General features: G+C 37.5%; 3 protein-coding genes across 3 annotated transcripts in view; all 3 read right to left on the reverse strand.

The window, feature by feature from the left end:
- Positions 1 to 26,251, reverse strand: part of LOC144959016 (uncharacterized) — a 212,342-nt gene that overhangs the window by 128,423 nt on the left and 57,668 nt on the right. Inside the window, exons 3-6 of the mRNA XM_078891350.1 lie at positions 3,506 to 3,633; positions 3,134 to 3,278; positions 1,513 to 1,659; positions 373 to 648 (exon numbers count right to left, since the gene is read on the reverse strand). Coding sequence (XP_078747476.1) covers positions 373 to 648; positions 1,513 to 1,659; positions 3,134 to 3,278; positions 3,506 to 3,633 — 696 coding nt within the window. The remainder of the gene's footprint in view (positions 1 to 372; positions 649 to 1,512; positions 1,660 to 3,133; positions 3,279 to 3,505; positions 3,634 to 26,251) is intronic.
- Positions 17,786 to 24,281, reverse strand: LOC144959017 (uncharacterized). Its single transcript, XM_078891351.1, has 5 exons — positions 24,156 to 24,281; positions 22,327 to 22,488; positions 20,364 to 20,532; positions 18,547 to 18,725; positions 17,786 to 17,919 (listed from the first exon to the last, which is right to left on the reverse strand). Exons 2-4 carry the CDS (start codon positions 22,483 to 22,485, stop codon positions 18,580 to 18,582), a joined length of 474 nt encoding a protein of 157 aa, XP_078747477.1. The 5' UTR covers positions 22,486 to 22,488; positions 24,156 to 24,281; the 3' UTR covers positions 17,786 to 17,919; positions 18,547 to 18,579.
- The window catches only part of LOC144958937 (uncharacterized), a 42,847-nt gene continuing 41,195 nt past the window's right edge, over positions 24,600 to 26,251 (reverse strand). The window contains exons 31-32 of the mRNA XM_078891235.1: positions 25,739 to 25,932; positions 24,600 to 24,822 (exon numbers count right to left, since the gene is read on the reverse strand). Of these exons, the coding sequence (XP_078747361.1) occupies positions 24,725 to 24,822; positions 25,739 to 25,932 (292 nt within the window). The 3' untranslated portion in view covers positions 24,600 to 24,724. The remainder of the gene's footprint in view (positions 24,823 to 25,738; positions 25,933 to 26,251) is intronic.

Below are 26,251 nucleotides of genomic sequence, written 5' to 3' on the forward strand. Positions count from 1 at the left end.
TTACAAGGGGTCTTTAGCCAACAGCAACACTTAACATGTAGAACGTGACAGCTGTTAGGCGATATTGCAATTTTTCGGATAAAGACAACGCTGTTAACAGCCAGGTACTCATTTTACACCTGAGTATGGTGAGAGAATGTGAGTAAAGAGCCTTTTCCAAGCACGAGGCTCGAACCAAGGACCTTCCAATCCGAAAGCAAGTGTCATACCACTAGACCACATAGCCGCACATATGATGTCAATAGCAACCATGACAAAGACAATAACAGCTTAGCAATAGTAGTAATCAGTGTTTGTATTCCACTACTTCTTACATAATCTAAGCTAAATGGGTTAAAACAATGGGTTAAAACCATCAACAAAATAGCCTACCTGCAGGGCAAGGATAGGAGCTGAATTCAGTAGCATTGACCATGCAATAATATCCCTGAGGACAAAGTTTGCATAGAGCTAGACCCTCTTCATCTGAGTAGCTGCCGGGGTCGCATCCAAGAGGTCTCTCTGTGCCTGTGGGACAGTAATGACCCAAGGGGCATAATCCACCCACCCCAGTGAAGTAAGAGTTACCAGGACATGAGCAGTTGGCAGGATTGGAGTCATTGGCAACCCCAGGTCGTGGTCGATCGATACCAGAGGTGCAGTAATAGCCTGATGGTGATACATGGGTTTGTGGGGAAGATTTTATGCCACTGATTATTGTGATAGGTTTATGTTGTTGTTGTAAGTGTTTTGTTATGGTATGACTGTCGTGTCTCGATCAAGCTGTTGTGAGTAATCTTCATGTTGTGTTTGTTCACGGTCTCCTGCGTAAACTTGACGTCATCGTGTCTATCCTATAAAAGCTCGTGACACCCTTCATTCTTCTCTCTTCGACACCAAGCCTAATTCTAGATCTATACTATTTTGCATTTCGTTGAATCTTACCACAGATCCGAGCCGCCATACTTTTAATATGTTTTAGAGTTAGACTGTACCAGGACGATTCCCGATGTACTTTTAGAGCATTTTTAACCGCCCATATATGTCCTCTACATATATGGAGAACACCCACTTCGGTGGAGACTTTTTCGGAACTTTTTCCTTATTTTTCATATCGTGAACGAGATTGGGAAATCCGTTCACGACAGGTTTACAATACACATTCAATGTATTTTTTTATTCTCAGAGTACAGGCCACCTGGGGCTATTCAATCCTCACATCACATTAATCATCCCTACCTATAACTATAGATAACATGAATTCATTGAAAAATGAAGCATTTTTACAAATTATTAGTTATGAAATATCTAAGAAAATTACTTTGAGGGATGGAATAAATGTATTCTTTCATGGGTTTGGATTGATTAAATTTGGTCTGTTTGTTTTTTAAATCACGGAATAACTCACTTGCAAGCTCGTGAGTTATTTTCTGAAAAAAAACCCCAAAAAACTCATTTAATAGCTCCAAACCTGTGGAAGAATGCTATAATATCTATCACAAAAAGATGCAAGCCAATGGCAAAGTCAAGTACCTTCGCCACAATCCCCAGATTCAACAGTGAGATGTTCTCCTTGGCAGTATTTTCCAGCACTGCAAGGCAGACACTGTAACACTTCATACAGACTTGGTGTGTTACTGAATGTTCCACTTGGGCACGACCTCCAGTCAGATCCTGTGCCTGTTTTAGGAGTGTTAAGAATATAAAAATATTATAGTGATACTAAGCTGCTGGAATCTGTAGACTATTAAAAGTAATAAACACAAATGAATAAAAACAGCTTCAAAATAAGTAACAAACTATCAAACACGAAACGTTTCGGGCTTAAAACCCTACTTCAGCAAACAACAAAAAAACCCAATGAAAACATGAATACATTACTGGTGTTTTAGTAATATGTTTATGTTTTCACTATTAATTATTGTTGGCTGAAGAAGGGTTTTGAGCCTGAAATATTTCGTATTTCATATTTTCGTCTTTTTTGGAAGCTGTTATATTCATTTATTTTTGTTTATCAAAAAATATAATACCTGTCATTCATCCCTTGAGAAAATGTGACCTTAATGAATGTTTCTAAAATAGACCAGAATTGTGGTATCGATATAATTATTTATTGATGTACAATACCCATTCTCGGGTACTACCCATCCTCGGGGACTTACTCACTTCTGCCCAGCATCTAAATAAAAGGTTACTTCCTGTTAACCGTTAAATACAAAGATGATGTCTTGATTCTTTATTTCTTAATTATAATACATATAAGCTCAGATGTTACAAGAATAACTCAAGCAACAGTCAAGTGGTCAAATAGGAGTGACGAGTGATGCATTTATAGGTTGAACTGGGAGACGCATAAATCAAGTGGGGCATGGGTCATATGAGCCTTAACCCTCTCCTTACCAGCCATTTTCAGGATTTTCCCAAAAACTTCACAGCGAACTAACACAAAACTATATTTTTATCACTCAAACACAATAGAAGTAAAGTTCTTCCGATGCATAATTTCTTTAGTAAAACATGCTCTACAACACACTGTCTATTTTCATTAAATTTTATGTTGTACAAAAGAAATTTGAAAAAGAAAAATGTTGGTTGTATTGTAACGAATGTGACGATTTTCCTGTAGTTGGTAAGGAGGGGGTTAAACCCTGGGGTTTGCTCTGGGGCAATTACCAGCCGTTTTCCAGACATAAGGTATTTTAACTTGAAGCGTTGTTTTTTCGTGATGGCTGAAGAAAGATTTGAAGCCAGTACGATTCTTGCTGCAGATTTTTTAGACCAGCTATATCCAAACAATGTGGCAAAGAACGCTAAATTTGGAACGTGGGGGGATGATAATGAGATCTGTGGTGCTGTGGACGTCCTATGCTCCAGTTGGAGTTAAAAGGAATATGGAAGGAAACGGATATCCATTTTTGTCCAGAACTTAAAAGGTCTAAAGTCTCAAGCAGCTTAAAAAAAATGTTTTTTTTTTTAAATCATAAATTGAGCTGTTATATAGCGCAATATCCACTAAACGTTCTCAAAGCGCTTCACAAGGGGTCATCTCGCTCTAGCTCAATTTGCGACGTTGCACTGCTGAATCTACCACAGTGTGTTGTCTGAGAGGACAAAGACCCTTCAGTAAAAAAAAAACAACATAAAATGAAGTTACCTTCTGGACAGTAGTAGCCAGCTGGACAAGGCTGAGTAGCCAGAGAGGCATTTTCTGGTTGGACAGGCAGACAGTAAGAACCAGGAGGACATGGGTCACATGAGTCCTGGCCTGCTGTCCCGGTGTAGTTACCAGCTGGGCATTCCTGGTGAGATCAAAGATGGTGTCATTGTAAATATTATTTTTCTTAAGATTATAATAATGTCTGCAATTATTCTTCAATTGTCAAGCGAGATACAAATTATTTCATACTTCATATCTTTATTTCTTACTTTCACTTTTACAAAATAAATAAATTGACATCAAAATGAAAAATGAAAACTAATAGACATAAATAATTTCATCCAAGTAGTGCAAACCAGATGAGCGTACCAGATAAATGGGGCTTCCAATAGGGCAGTGTAATCCAGCAGGACAGATGTATTGTGGAGGGTTTGGGACTGAGATGCCTCCTGGACAGTAATAGCCACCAGCACACAGGTCTGAGACATATGTCATGCCTGGAAGATGAAGATTATATAGTTGATCTTTTAAAAATGAATTATTATTGTTAACGATTTTTTTTTAAATCTAAAAATAAATATACACATAATTTTGAGTGAATGCATTATCTGCTAATTCACTCCCTTAATTAGTGGACAAAGAATAGTTACAAAGACATTTACACACAGGACTGATATGTAAAGCGCTTTGAGCACGTTTAGTGGATAGTGCGTTATAAAAAGCTCAAGTTTTTTATATCTCACTGTTGTGACTTTTTATTTTCATTTTACATTGTAATTTTAGAAAATGCAATAAGTTACGTCAAAAAAAAAATGTCAATTCATTACGCTCTAAAAATAAAATTTCTAACATAAGAATTATCAGATTTATACAATAGGTCAAAAATATAATATTATGTGAAGTGTTATTTTTCAGAAGCTTTATGGAACGTGTGAAAATATGACTAATCAGTGCTAAGAAAAGCCATCAGAGGTTATGGTTCCCCACTCAAGAGTGGATGGACGCCCACTTGTACTCGTTCATACCATCGACATTGAGACAGTGGAATAGTCTCACATCTCCAATGAAAGAAAAATGAATGTGGTCTGTGGAATCTTCAAAATTGAAGTTAAAGACTTAAAAGGAAGAAAGAAGAAGAAAGAAGAGAAGAGAAAGTAGAGGAAGAGAAAAGAAAAAAATAGAAGAGAAGAAGAGAAGAAGAAGAAGAAGAGAAGAAAGAAGAAGAAGAAGAAGAAGAAGAAGAAGAAGAAAGAAGAAGAAGAAGAAGAGAAGAAGAAGAAGAAGAAGAAGAAGAAAGAAGAGAAGAAGAAGAAGAAGAAGAAGAAGAAGAAGAAGAAGAAGAAGAAGAAGAAGAAGAAAAGAAGAAGAAGAAGAAAGAAGAAAGAAGAAGAAGAAGAAGAAGAAGAAGAAGAAGAAGAAGAAGAGAAGAAGAAGAAGAAGAAGAAGAAGAAGAAGAAAAGAAGAAGAAGAAGAAGAAGAATGAAGAAGGAAGGAACCAGAGCCTGCATAGGACAGTAGAATCCATCTGTACAATGGTACACTGTGTTTCATTGGCCAGGCCGTGGTGTTGGAGAATGTGCCGGTGGAAGTCTGTGGGATTAGTACTTTCCTCTGGACAGTAGGAACCAGCTGGGCATAGCAGGAAGTTGGAGATGTGGGCTTTGGATGGGCAGTAATATCCTGATGGATGGACAGAGTAATCATTGATTAATTATGTGCGGCTATGTGGTTTTATGGTATGACACTCACTTTCGGATCGGAAGGTCCTGGGTTCGAGCTTTACTCGGTGCATAGTTGAGTCCTTGGAAAAGGCTCTTTACTCGCATTCTCTCATGGTACTCAGGTATAAAATGATTACCTGCCATTAATATTGTTGTCTCTGTCGGAAAAAAAATTGCAATATCGCCTATCAGGCGTCATGTCTCCCTCTGCATGTTTCATGTTGCTGTTGGTCAGGGACCCTTTGTAAAGCGCTTTGAGTACGTTTAGTGGATATTACAATATATAAAAGCTCATGTTTTTTCAGGTTTCCCCTTCAGGTTTCAGGATGAATGAAAAACTACAGACGAATTACATAATGTGTTAACACGTTAACCAAATGAACAAATAGAAAAAACGATTAAGAAATGATTAAAAACCAAATACTTTTTTTAAAAATTGAAACATTTTGGGAAATAGAGTATCGAAAAGCATCGACTTTGCAGCCAGAATATTCAAGTACTTATTAAGGATGGCTACCTTAATACAAACTACTGCATTTTAAAAAAACAGAATTCATTGGCAAGAGCCTTCCTACCTTCTTCGCATTGAGGTCCTGGTTGTGTCATGTTGTAATATGGACAATAGCGTCCACCGCTGCAGTCTGTACACTCACTCTCATTACGACGACCAACAGCTGGGTTATAGGTTCCTGTGTGAGGTTAAGGGAGAGAGAGAGAGAGAAGAGTGTAATTAGTGTCTGTCTGTATACACTCAAAATGATATTACTACTGTCCATGACTACAAATGGGGCAGCATGGCTCAGCAGTACGGTTTTGCTTCATATCCAAAAGGTACCGAGTTCGATCATCCGTCGCTGCACTGTGTGGTCTTGAGCAAGTCACCTTGCCATAGCTCAATTTGTGATGCTTGGGTTATTCCAGTCTTCCCTTGGAATAGACCCTAGAGACAAATTTCCTCTATGGAATGAATAAAGGGAATTTTAGTTTTATTCATTTATTTATTTATTTTAAATAACAAAGTCTTCCATTCCTAAATTTCCTTTTTTTTTCAATGCAAAAAATTCATAGAATTACGAAATTTTGGCTCCAATTTCTGAACATCATCTAAGTCATTAAAACTTATTGAAAATGAAATGAAAGTTGATGTCAGACTTCATGATTTTGATGTGTAAGGGGGAAAATTGTTAATTTCTAAAGTTAACGATAACGACTACAATTTTTACCTTTTAAGAATTAGAAACTGTTTAATTAAGTAGACAGATCTGCCATAAGAAATGCTTGACAGCTAAAAGGCTTTAATCAACTACACAAACACGTAATTGATTTCTTGAGGAGAGGATAAAAGAAAAAGAGAAGATGAGGAGGACAATGATGAGTCAGAGAATAATGTTGGGGAGAGGAGAGTAGGACAATGAGGACAACATAAAAAGCATAAATACTAATATCCTCATCTTCCTCTAATATACGCAAAATTATCATTTTGTAGCCAGAATGTAGGCATGAGTTTCATGAAGCATAGTGTTAACAATATTTGACATAATTGTGGTTTAACTGAAAAGAATCAATAAATAAAAAAATTGTCACTTCAACTAGAATAAAACTAAACATGCTAAATATATTTATGAATTAAAAAATGTCCTTGATAGGGAACATTTTAAAAAACATACATATATGACTGAGCCTTAATATGTCAATAATAAAAATGGATGTTTTGCTCGTTTTCTTTTGAATTTCTTCTATGCTTTTATTGTTTCTAATTTTTCTGTTTTTAATATTTCTATCTCAAAGAATATGTAATGTGTAATATCCAATATATTGTTACTTATCTTTTAAGGGTATTTCAGGAAGATTTGGTCCTTTTTAAAACCCTATTACTGATAAGATATAATATAATTGGCAATCAAAGATTCATCTCACCTAAAGGACACGAGATGGGTGATGGGCTACCCTCAGGACAGTAAAATCCTTCAGGACAGATATCAGCTTGTTCTCCCAGAGATGGCGTAGAGCTATTGGAACCGTATTTACAGTAGTAGCCTGCTGTACAAGGTCCCACTGGATTGGAGAGACCCGCTTGGTCACAGTATTCACCTGGAGAAAAGAAATAGAGGGTGAAAAAGAAAAACGTTGAAAACTCATCTAACCAGACTGGACCAAAGAATGAAAGTGATTGCACACCCTGTACCCAAGGTAAAAGTGGACATACATTTTGACCCTCTGTTATTATGGGGGTGCTGATAGCTCAGTTGGTAGAGAGCCCTTGCTTCACACGCAGAGGGATCAAGATTGATCCCGGGGAAGTCAAGATTTTTTTTCCTGACCACCCTGTCCACCCAGCAGTGATTGGGTAGCTGGATTTGTTAGATCTTGTAAAAAGTGCTTCTCGATAGACTAGCATCCTATCTAAAGGGTAGCAAGCAATTGCTATTGTCCGTTTCATACTATAGAAGCCGGGATAAATTCCGGCTCCATGGACCAAATGGCTCTTAAGGACTAACACTCTTTATAAGTAGCAATATCCAGTAAATGTGCTCAAAGCACTTTATAAGGGATCTCAACCTAACAGAGTCACAGATCATGTAGGACATGACATGACACTGAAAATGAACTATTATAAATTTTTACTTTTTTTAAAAGTTAGCAATTCTGATATTAAAGACACATAGATTAAATTCCCATCATTCATGCTGTGGGGAAATTTAAACTGTACTAACAAATAGGTGAAAATGGAAGCAGTGCAAACAATGGAACGTTTTGGGTGCAAACCCTTTGTCAGTAAAACAATAAGAAAAGGAACGTTGATAACAAATACTACAAAGCGTAGTGAGAATTGTAGCATGTCTACTCCTACTCTACTGTATCAGATAGATGGGCTGAAGGAGAGTCATACCACTAGACTACATAGCAACACTAATTTATAAAATAGGGTGCTTTTTAATCTAATATTTTTAGTTGTACAACATGTACTAAATTTTTTGAGCTTTGAGATTTTATATAGCGGAATATCCACTAAACATGCTCAAATCACTTTACAAGGGTCTGTGGCCAACAGCAACATTTAACATTTAGGACAAGACATGACGCCTGTAAGGCGATATTATAATTTTTTTGGACATAGACAACACTGTTAACGGCCAGGTACTCACTTTACACCTGAGTACAGTGAGAGAATGTGAGTAAAGAGCCTTTTCCGCGGACTCAACTATGCGCCGAGCGAGGCTTGAACCCAGGACCTTCCGATCCGAAAGCAAGTGTCATACCACAAGACCACATAGCCGCACATACAAAATTTATAATACATACCTCCAGAGCAAGGGATGCAATCAGAGATGTCAGTTCTGTGAGTGACATTGTTGAAAGTTCCTGCCGGACAAGGATTCTGTGTGGCATGGGTTGTGTTCTCTGGACAGTAGAAACCCACGGGACAGGCAGAGTTGTTGAATAACACAACTGGTGAGAGTGTGTTGTCACAGTAGAAACCAGCTGGACACGGCTTGCACTCGCTTTGCGTTGTCTCGTCTTGATAGGAACCTGAATAGTGTTACAAAAACAAACAAAGAATACTCTTCAACAGTCGTAACGTCACTTCCTTCCTCATGGTAACTTAGTAACACTGGCTCTAAACTATCGGAACAATGGTGGATGCCCGTATGAAATATTTCTCCGGTGAGCATAAAAGCGTATCCAGAAGAAAAAAACCCATAAATTTGATCATGTTTTGACTTTTACACATTCTGATCACAAGACATATGAAAAGTTCTAGCCAGCATGAAGAATAAAAAGTAATGATTTTCTTTGTTTAGAACCAAGATGGCTGCCGTTGCCGGGCGGCGTGACATCAGACTACTGAATCCAATTGTTAGAATATTATTTGCTTTCATCACTGTTAATCAATAGTGAAATGGTAAATAATACGATATAGAGTAAATTGACTGGTCATGGCCACGAACACTGTTTATGTCACTGTGTCGCTGTTTTCTGGATAAAACGCAATCCATTTGGCTTGTTGAATAGTCTGGTCACACTCTGACTTCATGCATGTAAACGTGTGTGTAGCATTGATATAACACAATTGACGTGTTGTTTTGTTTTTGGGCAGGAATGGCCCCAGCACAGCCACACATCTAGACTAAGCAATGGGTCTTGTTGTAAAATTCCTGCAACCCAAGTGCGGCCACCTATCGGTGCCACTGAAGCAAGCAATAGACAGCAAAATAACTGTAAAGTACAAGTGAGCATTGATTACTTTTACATTAAATTAACCCACAAGATCCATATTGTAACGAAAATCAACAATGCATGATGATGTCAAACATCCTTATATGGTAGTTTAACCCTCTCCTTACCAGCCGTAGGAAAATCGTCATATTCGTTAAGATACAACCAACATTTTTCTAATTCAAATTTCTTTTGTACATCATAAAATTTAAAGAAAATGAACACAGTGTGTTCTAGAGCATGTTTTGCTAAAGAAATTATGTATCAGAAGAACTTACTGCTAATGTGTTTGAGTTATAAAAAATATATTTTTGTGTTAGTTGGGTGTGAAGTTTTGGGGAAAATCCTGAAAATGGCTGGTAAGGAGCGAGTTAAGAATAAATTATTTATTTGATTACCTGACAAACATCTGACGGGCGAATCCGATGCCTCTGGACAATAATGACCCAAGGTGCAGTTCAAGTCGTGTGGGTTAGGTGAACTCTGACCTCCAGGGCAGTAATAGCCTGGGTCGCATGGACCGTCTGGCAGGGTGTTTCCTGCACCATCACAATAGCGGCCTGCCTGGCAACTGTGGCAATCGGACAGATCATAGTTTCCTGTAGAGTTGAGGTAGGTTCCTGCAGGACACAGGGTTGGTGCTCCACTGGCTGTTGGGCAGTAGGTACCAGTGGGACAGATGTCTCCTAAAAACGGTACAATTGAAAAAAAAAACATTTGAAAACAAATAAATTTTATAATAGTAACTGTTAAAACTTGAATTCTAACTCCAGATCAAAACATTTTGAGTTAAATTAGTAAGTTCTCAATAAAAAAGTTTCAAGGTGGTATTTAAGATAAAATAAAAACAACTCAAAATTCAAAATTCACTTTATTTTAACTTTATTAAATTTTTGCTTTCTGGCTCATAATTACAATAAAAGAAAGCAAAATAAAAAAAACTCGGATCATTTCTATACGGCAATATCCACTAAACATGCTCAACGTGCTTATTACAAGGGGGGTCCCAAGCCAACAGCAACACTTAACATGAAGGACAAGGCATGGTGCCTTTTAGGTGACATTACATTTTTTTTTCAGACAAAAATACAATTAAAGGCCAGGTACTCTTTTTACACCTGAGTATGATGAGAGAATGTGAATAAAGAGCCTTTTCCAAGGACTCAACTCAGAGCAGGATTCGAACCTTGGACCTTACTGTCCAAAGGCGAGTGTTATACCACTAGACCTCATACCCACACATGATACAAGAATGAGGTGGTGGCTCAAAAATGGTGTCCGTTAAATCTGAACCTGGTCAGCATAGGGCAGGAATGTAATTATAAATAGCACAAATATGTTTTCACTTCCGTCACATGGAATTCATTCCCCCAAAAACTCCACTGAATGTTTTTGTGAGTCAAACATACTGAGGAAACGCATATTTTTTCCGATGACAGGACACAAAAACAAATCAAAATGCAACAAGGTAAATATAATTAACAGATCATCAGAAACGAGTCTGGAAAGGCAACAACATGTGGAAGATAGGATTTTAACAAAACAATTTGGCAAGTCAAAAAAGTAATGACTTACCAACAAGAGATGAAGTGAGTAGGAAAGTGCCAGAAGACAATAGAGAATAAAAAATGTTATTCTCTATTGTCTTCTGGCACTTTCCTACTCATTTCATCTCTTGTTGCTACCAACATAAGTGCCTGCTCCACTCACTTTTCTGAATTAATGACTTACCAGTAACATTTCCATCGGTGGGGTTTGCTACGACTGCCATCTTGGTGCAATAATAGCCTTGTAAACAATCTCCTGACGTCTGGTTCAACTGGCTTGTGGCACAGAACTGGCCTGGATCACATTCTGATCAATGCAACAATAAATTATCAATTATTATTATTATTCTCTCCTTGTACCATAAGCCATATAGGAAAATGAGGTTTTTTTACATGAGAGATATGTGACACATCTGATATAGTCTTTTTGTGTATTGTTGTCTGAGTATTCATTGATATAAATTCAATATCCAAAAACTTTTGTTATGGATGAAAATATTTTGGGTAAATCATTTTGAGTAAATAATTTACATAATATTTCAACTGTCGCTAGAAGTTAAAAAAAAAAAGACTAATAACTTGCATCATCTTAAGCAAGCAATACATTTTCATTGAAAGTTAGAAAATTTTAATCACTTTTTTTTCTACTCATATAAAATAATTATTTTTTCCCTCAGCATACTGAGTTCTCTTTATTTTGTTTGTTTTTTTTTTAAATTTTTGTTGTTGTTGTGTAGGGGGAGGGGGTGGGGGGTAAATGTAAGCTTGTGAGTATGTGTGTGTGTGTGTGTGAGTGTGTGTATGTGTGTGTGTGTGTGTGAGTACATCTTTATGTTTTTCTTTGTTTTGTCTTTTAAATCAAACAATAACTTATCGAGAAAAAAAAGGAAAATGAAAAATGAAATCTCCAATACAAATTGACAGTGACAGATTAATTTACCATCAAATCACACATCATTAAAATTCTCTTACCAATAGGCTGAGCAGACCCTCTTGGGCAGTAGTAGCCTGGTGTACACTCATTACCACCTGCACCGGTAGGTCGGGGGTCACTGGAACCACCGCTACAATAGAAGCCAGCATCACAGAGGTCTGTGGGCAAAGACAGTCCGTCTTGTTGACAGTATGACCCACCTGTTTGGGATGGGAAGAATGAATGAATACTGGATCATATATTGTTATAACTATTAATAATACTAATACTACTATCCCTAACATTTTGTAAAACTTTATTTTTGTGCGGCTATGTGGTCTAGTGGTATGACACTCGCTTTCGGATCGGAAGGTCCTGGCTTCGAGCCTCATGCTCGGCACATAGTTGAGTCCTTGGAAAAGGCTCTTTACTCACATTCTCTCACCGTACTCAGGTGTAAAATGAGTACCTGGCCATTAACAGTGTTGTCTTTGTCAGAAAAATTGTAATATCGCCTAACAGGCGGCATGTTAAATGTTGCTGTTGACCAGGGAACCCTTGTAAAGCGCTTTGAGCACATTCAGTGGATATTGCGCTATATAAAGCTCAGTTTTTTTAATTAAAAGAAAATTTTTAAAAATTCTAATTCCATTTTATCATTTTTCTAACTAGTCTAAATTTTATTTTACTTTCTATCCTGGACAACAAAAGATTTTCCCCTTTATAAAAACAAAATAATTCTTTTTTCATTAATTGACAAATCATTTAACAAATCATCTTCACCTGTGCAAGCTATACAGTCTGCATTGGAGGTTCTGAGAGTGAGGTTGTTGAAGGTTCCAGCAGAGCATGGATGGTCATTCCACCAAGCTGTGTTCGTGGGGCAGTAGTAACCGGTTGGACAGGCATAGTCTGTGTAGTTCACTGTACTGGTTGGGCAGTAGTATCCTGGAAGAAAGTTGAAAAAAAAGTTTAAACATAGAAATGATATTTTGGATGGTTGATGAAAAGTTATACATAATTATATTACCATATTATCCCTAATAAGCACACACACACACACTCACTCACTCACTCACACACACACTCTCTCTCTCTCTCTCCCTCTCTCTCTCTTTCTCTCTCTCTCTCTATCTCTCTCACTCTCTCTCTCTCTCCCTCTCTCTCTCTCTCAGAGATCTATGTCGTCTATCTGGAATTTAGTAATGTATTTGTCTTTATTGTTTTTTACTGTTGGCTGAAGAAGGGTTTTGAGCCCGAAATGTTCCCGTGTTTGGTATTTTGTTTCATGAAGCTGTTATATTCATGTTTGTTTATTCCTTTTTACAATCCACAGCTTCTAGCAGCCTAGTATCACTGTGACAAGTAAAGCAAGTGCGGCCATGTAGTCTAGTGGTATGACACTCGAGTTCGGATCGGAAGGTCCTGGGTTCGAGCCTCGCGCTCGGCGCATAGTTGAGTCCTTGGAAAAGGCTCTTTACTCACATTCTCTCACCGTACTCAGGTGTAAAATGAGTACCTGGCCATTAACAGCGTTGTCTTTGTCCGAAAAATTGTAATATCACCTAATAGGCGGCACGTCCCGTCCTACATGTTAAATGTTGCTGTTGACCAGGGACCCCTTGTAAAGCACTTTGAGCACATTTAGTGGATATTGCGCTATATAAAGCTCAATTATTTATAAAGCTCAATTATATTTATGTCTTTATTGTTTTTTGTTGTTGGCTGAAGAAGGGTTTTGAGCCTGAAATGTTATGTGTTGGGTATTTTGTTATTTCATGAAGTTGTTATATTCATTTTTGTTTATTCCTTTTTACAATCCACAGCTTCTTGCAGCCTAGTATCACTGTGACAAGTAAAGCAAAGCAGTCCCTACCAGCGGGACAATCCTTGCAGACATCCAGTCCTTCGACGTCAGCGTAGGTTCCATTATCACAAGGGACAGGCAGGTAGCTGGCAATTCCACCAGGACAGTAATGGCCCACTGGACACACGCCTCCCGACCCAACCATACGGTCATCGTAACATGTATTGTTGTAGATGGGTGTGGACTGGTTATCTCCTCCTGGATAGGCTCTGTCAATACCAGACATACACCAATGGCCTGCAGCACAGTCGCCTGTCAAGATCAATTATGAATTATGAATTATGAATTAAGTATGAATTATACTCAACTTGATTTCAAACAGCATCGTTTAGGAAGATCCCTTAACTATGACCAATCCCTCACTATCTTATCTTATCTTATTCTTCTTCTTCTTCAAGTACCAAGTCTGTGCCAGACATTGGTGATCATTCATCTCTCTGATCAGATAACCTCAGAAAACTAATATTATTCTTCTCATTCTCTGTCACCCAGATGGTCAAACTATTCAAATATGTTTTTCTTGGTCTACCTTTACTCTTTTTACCTTCTATCTTTCCTGTGAGAGCAAGATGTTCAATACATCTTACTAAGGAATTATCCTTTAAATGCCTTATACAATAGTTTATAATTACAAAATATCATATAGCTTGTATTGTATCATTCACAGACGGTTTTACACAATGCTGAATGTAAGGAAAAATATATCAATATGGCAATGTAAGGTAGAAAACTACTATCATAGAATACTGAAGTTATTGAAAATTGTTGATGATCGAATGAATCATAAATGTACAAAGTTCATTATATAATGAAATATTAATGACAACAAAATCATGAAAGCAACAACCTTAATAATCATACATAAGTCACTATAAAGCTTACATTCAATTTCACATTGTTATTTCTTTCTGCGAGCTTCGAGCAGCAACATTTACACTATAGATAGAATAAAGTTGACGTCACTCGGATCTTTGTTATTGTTTTTTGCCATCCGCGTTTATGAGTAATTCTCACTAAACTGTGTTAACCAGACTATAAAAGTTCATGGTTACACATAGTTTTGTGTGTTGTTCCGTTATACTTCCGGATGGCAATGTTGTGAGCTTCTTCGCCAAGCGTATACTATCTATACAAATACTCAGGAATTAAACAGTCAACAAACCTGACACAACTGTTAGATGTTCACCACCACAATATTTGCCAGCAGGGCAAGGCAAACATTGAGACTCCTGGTACAGGCCCTTCACACTGCTGTATGTTCCTCTAGGGCAAGCCTGCCAATCTAAGCCTGTTCCGGCTGGACAGAAGTAACCTGCAGGGCAGAGGATGGACTGGCCAGCCAATTCACAGTAGTAGCCTGCAGGACAATCGTAACATGCGACGGCTTGGGTGTGATTCACCTACGACATAGGAATGAAGAGAAAAATTTACAATAAATAAATACATTTTAAAAAACACAGAGGCATCCCTCTCTTGTGCAGCTCTGTGGTCTTTTGGTACGACACTCAGTTTTGGATCGGAAGGTCCTAGGTTTGAGCCGCGCTTGGCACATGGTTGAGTCCTTGGAAAAGGCTCTTTACCCACATATTCTCAATATACACAGGTGTAAAATGAATACCTGACCGTTAACAGCGTTGCCTCTGTCGAAAAAATTGTAATATCGTCGACATGTTACGCATTGCTAATGGTCAGAAACCTTTGTGAAGCACTTTGAGCATGTTTATAGGATAATGCGCTATATAAAAGCTCAAGATTTTTTTTCGAGGGGGAAGGGGAGGAGGGGGGGAGTATTAACCTTTATGTCAATTTTGTCTTTTAGGCTCTATCTCAATTTTTTTAAAACCTGACAACTCAGCAGGTATCAACCATAGTGCAGCTATCTTTCAACGTTAGGTATGGGGGCTAAATTTCTTCTTCATTAAAAATAAAAAGAGATGCCGGGGTTATCTGAATGTGAGATGCCTTATACTATCTGGCACACTCATAAAAAATTGAGGATATCAGATAGATGAAGGAGGGAAAGGGATAGAGAGGGAAAGGTAGAGAGGGAGAGGAGGGAGGGAGGGAGGGAGGGAGAGAGAGAGAGATAGATAGAGAGAGAGAGAGAGAGAGAGAGAGAGATAGAGAAAGAGAAAGAGATATAGAGAAAGAGAGAAAGAGAGAGGAATAGAGAAAGAGAGAGAGAGAGAGAGAGAGAGAGAGAGAGAGAGAGAGAGATAGATAGAGATAGAGAGAGACAGATGACAGACATGCAGACAAACAGACAGACAAATAGTGAGAGATTTGAGGCCCCCACCAAATAAATAAAAAACTTCAAATTTTGAAAAACCAAATCTGGCTGAAACTCACATGACTGTTGTTCCGACAAGGCAGTGGAGCAGAGTTCCCTCCAGGGCAATAGTTACCAACTGGACATTCAAAGCCAGACGCATCTTTGTAGATGGATCCCACTGGGCAATAGTAGCCTGAAAAAAATCAATACAACATGAATGTTGTTTTTTTGTTTTATTTTAAGGGTTTTACAGCGCTTGCAACACATTTAGGTCATATCAGCGCCAGTAAAAAGGAAGAAAATTGGATAGTAAAAACATTCTAGATGTACAATTAAAGGGACTTGAGGAATAAGTAAGACAAGGGGAAAAGGTTCAAATAGGGAACAGATGTAGATTCCGAGAGCACACTATCAGTGTACTTAGTTTGAGATCACCTAAAAGTCTCACCCAGATACCAGCACAAGATCCCAGTAGGAGGAATACACTCAAATGTTTACAAATCATTTGTTAAGAATAAACCAAAATAACTACATAACAGAGAGATGATTTATGAGGAAATAAATATCATCTCCCAAATATAATTATACATTTGATCGACTGTTTCCCTCCCAGCCAGGTAATCGGCTAGGGCCAGGACAAAACCAAGTAATCTCATTTCAAGACAAAGACAGAAATCAATTGGAAAACAGATATAGGGGGATAGAAGACACAGTAAGTACCCCCCTGCCCACTATGGGAGGTCAGGAACCCCACCCAGAACTTGAATGTTCCTCTTGTTTTGTCTCCAATGATTTTACAGCACTTGCGACACTTTTAGGTCATACCAGCACTAAAAGAAGGGAAGATGATGTGATAAACTTGTCAAAAGGGTTAATAAATTTGTGTATATATTTACACTTTTATTAACAATTTTGATAATTTTATCACAGCATATTCCCTCGCAAGCTTGTTGTGTTATTGGGCACAATAAAAATAACTCGTTTAATAAATATAAAGAGATGAAAGAATCGTATATTACCCTGTGTTACGTGGTATATCATATTTTGTAAGTAAAAAAAAAAATAAGAATGAAAAATGAAAACTGTTTCGTTAAACAGATTAATAATCTTAAATCTTTTTCCTATGATATTCTGTGTGTACTCACCAGGTTCACAGGGACCTGTGTAGTTGGTCAGTCCATCAGTCTCACAGTAGTAGCCACCGGGGCAATCAGAACAGCTGGACTCTGACTTCAAGTTTGGTTGATTAGAGTAGGTACCTTCAAACCACAAAATAGACAGACAAATGAATTAATAAACAAACAAATACATACACAAATGAATACGTACATATATGGATATATCAATAAATAAATCAATCAATCAAAATTAATTAATTATTCAATATAAACATATCAAGAAATTAATAACCTATGAACGAATTCATTGTTTATAGGAGCTAAATGATAAATAGATGAATAAGTAAACATATAAGTTAATAAATAAATAAATACATAAATAAATACATGATTAAATACATAAAATAAACATTAACAACTAATTAATGATTTAATATAAACATATCAAATAATTAACAACGTATGAACAGATATAATGTTTATTTGAGCCATTATGATAAGGTTGGGCTGAATCAAATGTTGATAATTGGTTAAATTAAAGATCAGACATATGGGAGGAGGAGATGGTGATGGCAGCGGTGGTTGTAAAGGGGAAAAGGTGGGGGGAGAGAGAGAGAGAGAGAGAGAGAGAGAGAGAGAGAGAGAGAGAGAGAGAGAGAGAGATAGAGAGAGAGAGACATAGAGAGAGTCAGAGAGGGAGAGAGAGGGAGAAAGAAAGAGAGAGAGAGAGAGAGAAAGAGAGAGAGAGAGAGAGAGAGAGAAAGAGTCAGAGAGAGAGAGAGATAGAGAGAGAGAGAGATAGAGAGAGAGACATAGAGAGAGTCAGAGAGGGAGAGAGAGGGAGAAAGAAAGAGAGAGAGAGAGAGAGAGAGAAAGAGTCAGAGAGAGAGAGAAAGAGTCAGAGAGAGAGAGAGAGAGAGAGAGAGAGAGAGAGAGAGAGAGAGACTTAATCCATCATACAACTAGTTTACCTTTTGGACATGGATTGGGTACATCAGAGCTCTCATTACAGTAATAGCCTGGTGGACAATCTATCTGGGTGGGCAGGGAGGATCCTTCAGGACAGTAATAACCTTCTTGACAGGGGCCGCTGGGCTCCGTCATGTTCGTCTCACCACAATACATACCTGGGATTACAAATGATGCACATGGATATTGACATTTTTCTATTTTTTTAAAATTGAACTTTTATATTACAAATTTTTTTCGGAGAGAGACAACACTGTTAGAATCAGAGTAAAGAGACTTTTTCAAGGACTCAACTATGCCATAAGACTATATAGCTGCACATAACCTATGGATACATAGTTAAAGTAATATTAAGCTGCTAGAAGCTGTGGACTTGTGCTTGGAGTCAACACCTCTTGTTGGACCCAAATCTTCTATTCTTCAGCTATGTGTTTGTCATTGATAATGGATAAAATCAACATTGCTTTACTCACTCAACCCTAACATCGACTTATCCATCGTTTTCCCGGGTTACTTTTACCCCGTGCCTATTTATTACATTTTTTCTGAGACAAATTATAAGTTTAGTATCAAATCTAATATTTTTGTTTTTTCATTTTTACATGTTAAGGGTAGTTGAATAAAACTATCTATCCACATGCGCATTTTTAATATATTTTTTTCTAATTTTGAAAATTAGCAAAATTCTCCAGGATTGAGTGAGTTAAAGTCAACCAATCTTCGTGGTCTGGCGGTGATGATTCATCAGGATCCACTGTACTCTCGAGTCTAATACTAATACTCACCAGCTGTACAGTTGAGACAATCTGAGACCTGGGTCAGTCTTGTCGCATTGGAATAAGTCCCGAGAGGACATTTCTGTGGTTCTGACGTCTGTGATGGACAATAATGGCCTCTTGGACACTCGTCGGCATCGTAACCCTGGTTTGGTGTACCCGATGTGGCTCCTTGACGACAGTAGAACCTGATAGATTAAAAAAATTAAAAAGAGCTTTTATATAGCACAATATCCACTAAATGTGCTCAAAGCGCTTTACAAGGGGCCCCTGGCCAACAGCAACATTTAACATGTAGGACAGGACATAATGCCTGTTAGGCAATATTACAATTTTTCAGACAAAGACAACGCTGTTGATTGCCAGGTACTTATTTAACACCTGAGTATGGTGAGAGAATGTGTGTAAAGAGCCTTTTCCAAGGACTCAACTATGCGCTGAGAATGACAATGTTCTGTTTGAAAATGAGTGGAATGTAATGTAAATGTAAATGTTGCTGCTCAAAAGCTCGAAGAAATAAATAACAATGTGAAATTGAATGTAAGCTCTTAATTAACAACGCCACTACCATATTATCTAATTCATCTGTAGTGTTTTATTCATCCTGTTTTGTTGATAAAGGGGAAACCGGAAACGTCCAAATTATCTGTTTTTGTATATTAAATTGAAAATTACATTCAATTTCACATTGTTATTTGTTTGAAAATGAATATTTTGAACAACATGGATGATTCCTGTTGATATCAGACATTTGTTTGATGGATTGTTTATATAGGGGGTCCCAATAGCTCAGTTGGTAGAGCTCTCGCTTCACATGCAAAGGGGCTGCAATCGATCCCCGGTGCAGTCGAGATTTTTTTCTGACCGCTCCCTGTCCACTCTGCAGTGAATGGGTAGCTGAGTCTGTTAGATTTGGCAGAAAGTACTTTGCAATAGACTAGCATCCTTTACAAAGGATAGCAAGCAATTACTATTGTCGGTTTCATACTATAGAAACCGGGATAAACTCCGGCTCCATGGGCTGAATGGCTCTGAAGGACTACCTTTTTTATGTTTATATAAAATTTCCTCATGGAATGCCGTGCCGAAGGGTGACATCTTTAAGTAATATTTGGCAAAATTATAATCTCCAAATATGTCTACACAATGACGGCTGAGCACATCAACCAATGAACAATCATAGCTACACATTAGTAATTGATGAAAGAATGAGTAAAAATAGCCTTTATTATAGAGGTACTTTTACAGCAGAAAATGTATCTTACTTGACATGAATTGAATCTTATCTACTATCACGTCCTATCACACACAAAATTATTTATATTATCTTTTACTACTTGAGATTTTATATAGCGCAATATCCATTAAACATGCTCAAAGCGCTTTACAAAGGGTCCCTGACTAACAGCAACATGTAACATGTAGAATAAGACATGATGCCAATTAAGCAATATTACACCTGATTACGATGAAAGAATGTGAGTAAAGGGCCTTTTCCAAGGACTCAACTATGCGCCGAGTGAATCTCAAACCCAGGACTTTCCAATCCGAAAGCGGGTGTCTTACTGCAAGACCACATAGCTGCACAAAAACGACAAGAATATTTAAGAGGTAAAACATACCCTGAATTACATATCTGAGCCTCTGACTCACAGTAATATCCTCTCCTGGACAGAGTGAACAGTCACTTTCTGCATGGAGTCCTGAAGCATTACTGTAACTTCCCAATGGACATCTAATCTTATCTACTATCACATTCCAACACACACAATTATTATTATTATTATTTTCCATAACGACAAGAATATTTAAGAGGTAAAACATACCCTGGATTACATATCTTGGAATAGTCAAACTGAGCCTCTGAGTCACAGTAATAACCTCCTGGACAAAGAGTACAGTCACTTTCTGCCTGGAGTCCTGAAGCATTGCTGTAACTTCCCAATGGACATCTGTACTCAGTGGCATAACGAGTGCCATTGGGACAGTAATGACCTAAGAGATAAATAAAAGATAAATAAATAAAATAAATAAAATTCCCTTTATTCCTATCAAAGAGAAAATTTGTTGTTTGTTTTGTTGTTAAGGGTTTTACGGCGCTTGCAACACATTTAGGTTATATCAGCGCCAGTAAAAAGGAAGAAAATGGGATAGTAAAAAGTTCTAGAATTACAATTGAAGCATCCAAGAGAAAGTAAGACATAAGGGAACTGGGAACAAATAGGGATCAGATGTAGATTCCAAGAGCACACTATCAAAGTACTTAGTTTGAGATCACCTATAAGTCTCATCCGGACACAAGAACAAAATCCAACAAAGAGGAACACACTCAAATGCTTGCATTATACATTAAAAAATAACAAATATACTAATACATAACAGAGAGATGATTTACAAGGAAAAAAATATCATCTTCCAAAACAATAACTATGCATTTGACTGTTTCCCTCCCAGCCAGGACTCCAACCAGGGCCAGGAAAAAAAACTAAGTAATCTCGTTCCAAGACAAAGACAGAAAGCATGCTGGAAAACAGATATAAGGGGATAGAAGACACAGGTGTTCCTCCTTGCTCGCTATGGGAGGTCAGGATCCCCACCCAGAAAGGGAAAATTTGTATTTCGGGTCTGTTCCAATAACCAAGACATCAGCTGCAGTGGAGTGTGAGTGCAGAGTGAGCATTTTCATGACAGTATTGAGCCTATATAATAATTTGGGTTATCATCTGCAAATAAGTATACGTCAGTAGCGTATAATTGTTTCTGTGCACTCTTGTTTTCTGATGGTCAATGTGAAGCACTTCGAAGCTTCGGCATAAGCGCTATATAAATGTACATTTATTATATTATTATTACTATTAGCACTACAAGCTCAAAGAAATAAATAGCAATGTGAAATTAAATGTAAGCTTCAATTTAATATACGAAAAACAAATAAAATGGACGTTTCTGGTTTCCGCTTTATCAACAAAACAGGATGAATGAAACATAACAGACGAATGAGATAATGTGGTAGTGGCTTTCTTAAGATGGATGTTATCATTATCTCAGTTGTCTGTAGTGTTTCATTCATCCTGTTTTGTTGATGATTGAAGCTTACATTTAATTTCACATTGTTATCTATTTAGCACTACAGAAAATGATATAAATTCCAATATAGGCTCTAAAAGACAAGTTTTGTTTATTTTGTTTTTTTGTTCTTGTTGTTTTTCTTTTTTAATCAAATCAATTCATTTGCAACAAAAATGCCATATTTAAGTGTTAACATTATACGTGGATAAATACGATTTACACAAGTTAGGATTTATCCTACAAACATTTCATTGCAAAAAAGGCTGTGATACCTTTTATGCCAGAAAAAAAAAATTAATACTATAGTTATAGTAATAATTGCAGACTTAAAGTGTCACTATTGGTTCTTGATTGTATATTTTTTATATTTTTGTGCATTTGCATATATATCTGTATACATTGTCGCCATAGATTCTCAACTTTGTGTTTATACATTTTTATGCATGCCACGTCTGTAAGCGAATTTCCATTTTTTTTTTTTTTGATGAATAAACTATATTATTATTATTATTATTATTATTATTATTATTATATTATTATATTATTATTATTATTATTATTATTATTATTATATTATTATTATTATTTTATTATTATTATTATTATTATTATTATTATTATTATTATTATTATTATTATTATTATTATTATTATTTTTATTAAACTTGAGATAAGTTTTCAAGCTAAATTTGTTGTGTTTGATTTTGTAATGTGGCTTACCTGGGGGACATACTGTGTCATTAAATAGTACAACTGGAGCCATGGTGTTGTCACAGTAATGACCCGATGGACACAGTTTACACGAGCCTTGACCTGTTTCATCTTGGTATCGTCCACTGACACATCTGACTGGTTCATGGCTACCACTGGGACACTCATGACCTGGGGAGGGAGGGGATAAAAGAAATCATGGATTTTTTGTCATATTTCTATAACAATTTGAGCTTTTTATAGAGCGCAATATCCACTAAACATGCTCAAAGCGCTTTACAAAGGGCCAACAGCAACACGTAATATGTAGAACGAGACATGTGAGGGCAAAGTGATAATTTTCATGACAACATTGAGCCTATAATAATTTGGGTTATCACCTGCAAATAAGTACACGTCAGTAATGTATAATTGTTTCTGTGCCTAATCTTATCGCCTGTTAGGCGATATTAAAATTTTTCCGACATAAACAACGCTGTTAATGGCCAGGTACTCATTTTACACCTGAGTTTCCAAAGACTCAACTATGCGCTGAGAGGCTCAAACCTAGGACCTTCAGATCCAAAAGCAAGTGTCATACCACAAGACCACATAGCTGTACTTAATTGGGAGGGCGTCCCCAATTTGTCCAAAGAACTTTGCAATAGATTACTGAAACAGTATCTGATCAGTATCTTATCGTCATCCTCTAGGTTTAGTTACAATGAAAATGACCATCAATGTACCTATATATACTTTTTGAGCAGTTCAAGTTTGTGGTGATTTCTTAAAGTTTTAAATATTTCCCACATGTGTTCTCTTACATTAAACATCGCTGCCTACGACAAGATACTCATCCTTACCTGAATGCCTTATCAAAGGACAGAAAGCCTTGATCAGTTTTGCAATCAATGCAAGCAAGATAGGTCTGTCTGGTTTCTATTGTGTGTGTGTGTGTGTGTGTGTGTGTGTGTGTGTGTGTGTGTGTGCTTGTGCTTGTGTGTGTGAATGAGTATGTGTCAGCCAAAGTAATTTGTAATTTAAGCGCTTAGAGTCTGGTGTCTCGGAGTTATAGCGCTATATAAGTTTTCAGCTTTATTATTATTATTATGTCAACCATCAGCTCAGTGATTGTGCTCAACATTTCTTGACTTTGTTACAATATTAGACACTGTGGGGCTATGGTATGCCATTTACTCATTGCATCAGTAGGGACTTGCCACATGTTGTCCAACATGTACCCATTGTGGTAATGAGCCAGAAACCGCAGAGCATCGAGTTGAACAGTGCGTTGTGATGAAGCTTCCCAGTGGGTTTGTGATGGTACGGAATTTTCAGATTGGGTCCATCGTCATAACATAGTAGTGTGAGCACCATAAGAAGCTGCTGCCTTTGGATCGGAAGATCTAGGGTTCGAATCCCGCTCTAGCGGTGAAAAGTTGAGTCCTTGAAAAAAGGCTCTTTACTCACATTCTTTCACTGCACTCAGGTGTAAAATGAGTAACTGGCAGTGAACAGAGTTGTCTTTATCTGAAAAAACTTGTAATATTGCCTAACAGGCGCCATGTCTCGTCCTACATGTTAAGTGTTGCTATTGTCTTGATAACAACAATAGATGAAGTGAGTAGGAAAGTGCCAAAAGACAATAGAGAATAAAAATTTCATGGCGGTAATGGGGGTTTGAACCAGCGACCTTACTGGTATGACAACTGCACTACCGTATGAGCTATCCACAATCTCGAAAAATATCAACTTTAACTCTTGTCTTGGGACCTCTTGTAAAGCGCTTTGAGCATTTTTAATGTTTCTCGCTTGAGAGTATTTTTTTTATGCAACTTGGCTAATGAGAGCAACCTTACCTTGAGGGCATGTGTACTCAGCAGGGTTGGAGATGTTCATGCCAGATGGACAGTAATAGCCATCAGCACAGGGGCCGGACACAGCTGTGTTACCATTGCCAGCACAGTAAGATCCTTGAGTACACGTGTCACACTCAGATACTGTCTGGGCTCCCTTAGCACTGAGGAATGTGCCCGGTGGACACTGGACACCAGAGGCACTGCCTGCTGGACAGTAGTGACCAGCCAAACATTCATCACCTGCATGACAAAATCGTCATATAGGAGTTCGATTATACGGATGATGACGATCAAATGATGATGATGATGATGATGATGATAGTGGTGATGATGATGATGATGATGATGATGATGATGATAATGATGGCGATGACGATGATGATGATGATGGCGATGACGATGATGATGATGATGATGATGATATGATGATGGTGATGATGATGATGATGATGATGATAATGATGGCGACGATGATAATGATGATGATGATGATAATGCTGGCGACGATGATGATGATGATGATGATGATGATGATGATGATGATGATGATGATGATATGGTGATGATGATTATATATTACCATAAGATTGTGCAATAGGCGTTGCTGTCGGAGACTTTGCCGAACAATAATATCCAGCACTGCAGTTGCCTGATGGCTCTGAGAGTCCTGCAAACAAACAAACAAAAAAAAAAAGAAAAAAAAAGAAAAAATTGAATAATCAACATTAATTTCCACCAAAGTCTTCATCAACTAATACCACAAAATTAAATGTAAAATCTTCTTTTACCGAACAAAAAGTTACAAATTTAAAACAAAACATCATTTGAGTTGGACATTTGGAAATCGCCATGAAAGCTAAGACATTGTCCAGGTTTAACATATTGAAATAGAGTTCAAAGTTTATATCCAATCTCTTCTTCTTTTTCTTCCTTTAAGTCTGTAACTTCAATGTTGAAGATTCCACAGACTACAGTACTATTGAGTTGGAAACAATAAATTTGGATGGCTTTCATTTATCTTGTTGAATGTCACTGAAGGGTAATTTAACTTTTTCAATTCAATTCAAATATTTATTTATTGTCGGCATTTAAAAAATGTTTCATAGATAATGTAGTCAGGCTAATAGAAGCCTTTGACCAACATCAAACGTGATCTTTTAAGCCTTTGCAAAATATCGTTACTTTTGTCACGCTTTCTACTCCTATTGAAGAGTAGTAAAAAATAAGGTAGTCCTTAAGAGCCGTTAGACCATGGAACCAGAATTTATCCCTTTATCTATAGCATGGAATGCTTGCTACCCTTTGGATAGGACAATAGTATATCGCAAAGTATTTTCAACCAGATCCAACAGACTCAGCTACCCAATCACCGCTGAGTGGACAGGGGTGTCGAAAAAAACAAACCCGACTGCATGCGGGAGTCCCTTTGCTTGTGAAGCAAGTCCTCTACCAACTGGGGCACCAGGACCCCCTATTGAAGGGTAGAGAGCATTAATTGTTACTCTTCTTTTCCACTTCAAAAACCAAGAGACACTATACGAGCATCAGAGATTCTTTTTTATTTTATCAAAGCAAACTCTTACCAACATCTTGGCAGTACGTCCCAGGATTACAGTCCACCTGTTGCGTGCTGCCCTCTGGACAGTAGTAGCCAGCATTGCACTGACCTCCTTGAGTTGGGTCAGCGGGTTGGGATGCTACTGCCCCACCAGTACAATACCACCCAGGGGCACATTTGTCTACAGGCAGTCCAATACCTTGACTACCACAGTAGAAGCTGGAATAGAATAAACAAAGACATTGAACTTTTTGTTCTTTATATAGTTATAGCTTGGGCGACCGAAGAGTTTCTGGAATGACAGAATTTATGAAGGACAACAGACAAAGCCGAAGAAGGCCACGAGGAACATGGAGAAGAATTAAAGAAGCTGACATACAGAGAAGTGGTAAGACATGGAATGAGATAAAAAAGTTAGCTAGGGATAGAGAAGGATGGAAACTGTTTGCTTGTGGCCTATACCCTGACCCAGGGTGAAAAAGGCAATGATGATGATGATGATAGAAAGAAACTGGAGGCAGCAGAAATGTGGTTTCTT

Source organism: Berghia stephanieae, chromosome 13 (assembly GCF_034508935.2).
Source record: "Berghia stephanieae isolate SIO BIC M18660-M18661 chromosome 13, UCSD_Bste_1.3, whole genome shotgun sequence".
NCBI classification, from domain to species: domain Eukaryota; kingdom Metazoa; phylum Mollusca; class Gastropoda; order Nudibranchia; family Aeolidiidae; genus Berghia; species Berghia stephanieae.

Bases quoted from the DNA above. Each gene is read 5' to 3' on its own strand.
- LOC144959017 (XM_078891351.1), bottom strand. From the start codon at position 22,485: ATGAGTGTCCCAGTGGTAGCCATGAACCAGTCAGATGTGTCAGTGGAC. The intron at 20,533-22,326 runs GTAAGCCACATT...TTTATCTCTTAG, and splicing joins TGACACAGTATGTCCCCCAG to GTCATTACTGTCCCAATGGC. The intron at 18,726-20,363 runs GTATGTTTTACC...TTAATCTATCAG, and splicing joins TCCAAGATATGTAATCCAGG to GTTCTACTGTCGTCAAGGAG.